General features: G+C 38.2%; 1 protein-coding gene across 1 annotated transcript in view; it reads left to right on the top strand.

Moving 5' to 3' along the window:
• Positions 1-4,910, top strand: part of S100PBP (S100P binding protein) — a 32,423-nt gene extending 27,513 nt beyond the window's left edge. Inside the window, exons 5-6 of the mRNA XM_012642276.1 lie at positions 2,026-2,110; positions 4,650-4,910. Coding sequence (XP_012497730.1) covers positions 2,026-2,110; positions 4,650-4,788 — 224 coding nt within the window. The 3' untranslated portion in view covers positions 4,789-4,910. The remainder of the gene's footprint in view (positions 1-2,025; positions 2,111-4,649) is intronic.

Consider the following 4,910-nt stretch of genomic DNA (forward strand, 5'->3'; position numbering starts at 1 on the left):
AAAAAAAAAAAAATTAGTTCCCTTAAAGGAGAAATTAATTTCTGACTTATATTTCATTCTCAAGTAGTAACAATAATATGTTTTTTCCATATAAGTGAGACTGAGCATTCTTTTCATGTTTATTGATCATTTGTATTACTTTTGTGAATTGCCTATTCATGTCCTTGACCCCCTTTTTTTTAATGAAGAGACTTAAGAGGACATTAAACTTTTGCCAAATGTGTTTCAAATACAGTTTTCATTTTGTCAATTATCTTTTACCCTTGGTTGTGCTTTTTTATTTTAAACATATATAAACTTGTGATTTTAATGTAACGAATCTATAAATTTTTCCCGAAAAGTATTATCATGGTTAGAAAAAAATTTCTGAGTGCCATAAAACATGTCGTAGTTTATGTATAGATGAATCCATTTAATAAACATTTTTCCTTAAAAATAGAAGGTGATTGTCACAGGATTTGCAGTCTTTGTGAGCTAACATAGGCCTGAGGCTATGATACCATAATGATAGCTACCACTCACTGCACACATGCTCTGTGCCAAGCAATATACTACGTCTTTTATATACAATATTCCTAATACTCAACTTCAAGCTAAATAGTATTATTGTCCACTTTTCATAGATGAGTAGTGAGGCTTGAAGTGAAATGATTTGCTCAGGGTCACAGAGCTAGTTGCTGGACTGGAATTTTAATTCAAGTCTGCCTAACTCCAAAGTATACGGTATACTTTTTCTACAAAGCTCTGCTTCTTGAGGCTTCAGATAAAATAAATTGGTCCTAAAAGTTATGTTACCTTTACTAGAACTTGAAAGATGGTCTATAGCCTTGTTAGAGACTGTGCTTGGTTCCTGAAAGCATAGTAGATAAGGTAATGAAAACATGTAAATTAGCAGAGCAAAAGGTCTCCACTGTCCAGGGCAGTGGATGTTGAAGTGAGGTTTTCAGAAGTGAGGTTTTCAGACCAGTGACATCAGCATCACTTGGGTATTTGTTAGATGCAAATTCTCAGGCCTCACCCAGACTGACATAATCAGAAACCCTGGGATCTGGGTCCAGCAATCTGTTTTATAATACTTCCAGCTGATTATGATACCTGTTAAAATTTGAGAACCACTAGTCCAGGGAAATTATTTCCTAACTAGTGTTTTATTTCTGTTTCTACTGGGTTTCAGCCTAAGTCTCAGCCCTTAAGTGCAAAGTTTGCATTATTGCATAGCAGCAAGAGCATGGCATCACACAAGAGCTAGTTGAAACCTGGGTTATTAAGCATTTAAGGCAAGTTCACCTCCCTGAGCCACAGTTTCCCATCTCTGAAATAACATTAATAACATCTATCTCCATATAAGATGTTTTTTAGAATTAAGTAAGATAACATGTAAAGTACCTAGTACATTGCCAGGCCCCCAGGTATTTAAGAAATTGCCTATAGCAATTTTTCTTGTTAGCAAAGAGCATCCATCTCCACTGTTCTAAACTCCTTTTGTTTCTTGAATATATTTGCTGTCTTTTGTCTCTGGGCCTTTGTATTGACTATTTCTCTTAGACATCTAACCTCTTGCCCCACTTTACTTCACTAACTTTTATACAGCCTTTAGATCTCTTTACTTCCCCTGGAGGGTGCTTTTCCTAACACCCACTAGTCTCTGTAACAGCCTGTATTTCTCTATCACTGCATTCATCACACTGTTTTGGAAATATCTGTCTCCTTTATAAACTTCATTGAGGTACAATGTCTTGTTCACTGCCATATTCCTAGGGACCAGTAAAGTTCCTCACATGTTGTAAAAGCTAGTAAATGTTGAATGAATGAATGGTGGCTGCCATTATTGCTCACCATCATCATTGAAGGGCAAGCTCCCAACTCTGGTTTGTAGTTTTTATGCTGACTGCTTGTGCAAATCATAAGTAGGTATTATTGAGACCAGTGCCTGTTTTCTCTTTCCCTCAAAGCATACACTTTGACCTTGGCTGACATAGTAGTTCACTTAGCTGCTTCCTAACCACTAATCCCTCTATATCACAGGTCCCTGGAAGGAGCTATATGCCCTGATGGAAGTTCATCATATGCAGAACTCAAAATGGCAGCATCCTTCGGACCTCACCATGAGGTGAGTGGATGATTAAAAGGAGGAGAAAAAAGGGTAGAATTTGGCTGCAGGAGCAATGTAGTGGGGAGGCGGGGTTGGAATTGTTTAATCTGAGAGGTGGAAAAAAAGCAATGCGTTATTATGGAATAAGAACTGGAATGAAATTCAGGAAACCTGGGTTCTAATACTAGCTTGCAGTTTTTAACCAGCTACGATTTTGATCAAGTCACTTCACTTTTCTCTGGTCCTCACATCTGTACAATGAAGATGTTGGACTACTTGGTGTCAAAGAACCTTTATAGTTCTGAAACATGGATTTTTGATACAAGGTGGCTTTACAGATTTATTCAGTTACTTTGATTCAGTTACTCAGAAACCATGGGATCATCTTTGATTCCTTTCTCTCTCACCCCATATTCAGTCCCTCAGCAAATCCTGTACGCTATTCATATACAGTTGTCCCTGGTATCCATGGGTGATTGGTTCCAGGACCATTTAGGATACCAAAATCCTCAGATGCTCGAGTCTCTTATATAAAATGGTATAGTATTTGCATATAACCTATACACATTCTCCTGTATGCCTTAAGTCATCTCTAGATTACTTATAATACCCAATACAATATAAATGCTATGTAAGTAGTTATTATACTATATTTAGAGAATAATGACAAGAAAAAAAGTTTGTACATGTTTAGTACAGATGCAACCATCTATTTTTTTCCTGAATATTTTCAATCCATGGTTGGTTGAATCTATGGATGTGGAACCCACGAATATGGAGGGCCAACTGTATATCCAAAACCTGACCAGTTCTCATCATTTCACCTAGATTATTGCAAGTCTTCTAAATGTTCTCCCTGCTTCTGTCCTTGCCTGTCTACTGTTCCCAACTCAACAGCCAAAGAGATTCTTGTAAAGCATAAGTCATATTTGCTCAATATTTTCCAGTGGCTTCTCAGCTCACATCTTCCCATTGTCACAATCCCCTACAAAAGCCTGTATCCTTTGGCCTGGGCTCACCAACTTCATCTCCTACTACTCTTCCTCTTGCTCACTCTACTCTAGTCATACTGGCTTCCTTGCTGTTTTTTAAACATGTCAGACATGTTCCCCTCTTCAGGGCCTTTACACTCACATTTCCTCTATAGTTAGTTGCCAAGGCATAGCAGTTCTCAGAAAGAAAGGCAATGTAGTGTAATTTTTATTAGATAAATTCTGGAGTCAGATGTGAATTGAAATCCAGACTCCTCTACTTACTCTACTATATGACCTTGGGCAGGTTATTTAACCTGAGGCTCAGTTTCCTTACCCCTGTATAAGGAGTTAATGAAACTACTTTTCTAGCAGGATTGTCAGTTGCATTAAGAAAGACAAGGTATTTAAAGAATTCAGCCAGTATATAGGGATAGATAAATGTCAGATACTGTTATAATTATTCTCAACCTTGGCTATTCCTCATAACTACCTGTGCAGATAACCCAAAAATACAGATGTCCAGGCCCTGATTCCAGGGATTCTAAGTCATTAAGTCTGGGAGGAGGGAAGGGGCAAGAATCCATATCTTTAAAAGGCTTCCCAGATTGATATCAGGAGCAGTTTTAGAGTTGAGAATGGGATCAAATTATCTCAGAGGGTCTTGCTCAGAACTCCAGCCTAGCACATGACTAAAGGAGACTTAAGAAAATTTACTTTGGCCGAGCGCAGTGGCTCACACCTGTAATCCTAACACTCTGAGAGGCTGAGGCAGGAGGATCACTTGAGGTCAGGAGTTGGAGACCAGACTGAGCAAGAGCAAGACCCTGTCTCTACTAAAAAAATAGAAAGAAATTAGCCAGACAACTAAAAATATACATAGAAAAAATTAGCCGGGCATGGTGGCGCATGCCTGTAGTCCCACCTACTCAGGATGCTGAGGCAGAAGGATCACTTGAGCCCAGGAGTTTGAGGTTGCTGGGAGCTAGGCTGATGCCACGGTACTCTAGCCCAGGCAACAGAGTGAGACTCCGTCCCAAAAAAAATAAAAATAAAAATAAATAAAATTTACTTTGAGTCTGTGCTATTAATTTTTCAGTTTCTAAACTTGAAATGTGATACTCATATGATGACTTACCTTCTCTGGGAATTTTATTCTAATTTTATCTGCTGTGTCCTGAGCAACCTTGAGCTGTGTCAGACAGGTACAGGTCTGATGCAAACAATGAAATATAGATCCTGCTCTAAATTCTTTTGGAGCGATAAAATTTTTTCCTACTTAAACATTATTCTACATTAGTTTTCCTTAGAACATTGAGTATGTGGCACATACCACCTTAATACCTATGTGGGAATTAGGTAGCTTTGGGAATTGGAAGGAAATAGCACCTATGATGTGGCTTTCATATAAATAGTATAAAATTTCTAAAATTTGGGAATCAAAATATAAATAAATATCTGATTTCCAGAAGTAAAGAGATGCTTAAAATAGTTGTGCTGGCCTTTTTTTGTGTACAAATAGCCATTCCTGCTGAAACATCCATCCTCTTTTTACTCTCTCTCTCTCTCTCTCCTTCTCTCTATAGAAACTACGCCCGCCGACAGAAAACTCTGCAAAGATACAGTCTGACTCAGTGGGTTGACAGGAACATGCGAAGCCACCATCGATTCCAGCGTCTCCCGGATTTCTCATACAATCCATTTGTCTCATCCCATCAGCAATGAAGGTCCCTATCCAGGGTCCTGTTCAGAGCTGCATCTCATTTTCCTCTGCTGTTTTGTGCTTCGTAGAGTTTGAATTTCATTTTTTACAAGGTTTTTATTTAAAGAAATTGTTACTTTTTGGA

This window comes from Propithecus coquereli, unplaced genomic scaffold (assembly GCF_000956105.1).
Source record: "Propithecus coquereli isolate 6110/MARCELLA unplaced genomic scaffold, Pcoq_1.0 Scaffold178, whole genome shotgun sequence".
NCBI classification, from domain to species: domain Eukaryota; kingdom Metazoa; phylum Chordata; class Mammalia; order Primates; family Indriidae; genus Propithecus; species Propithecus coquereli.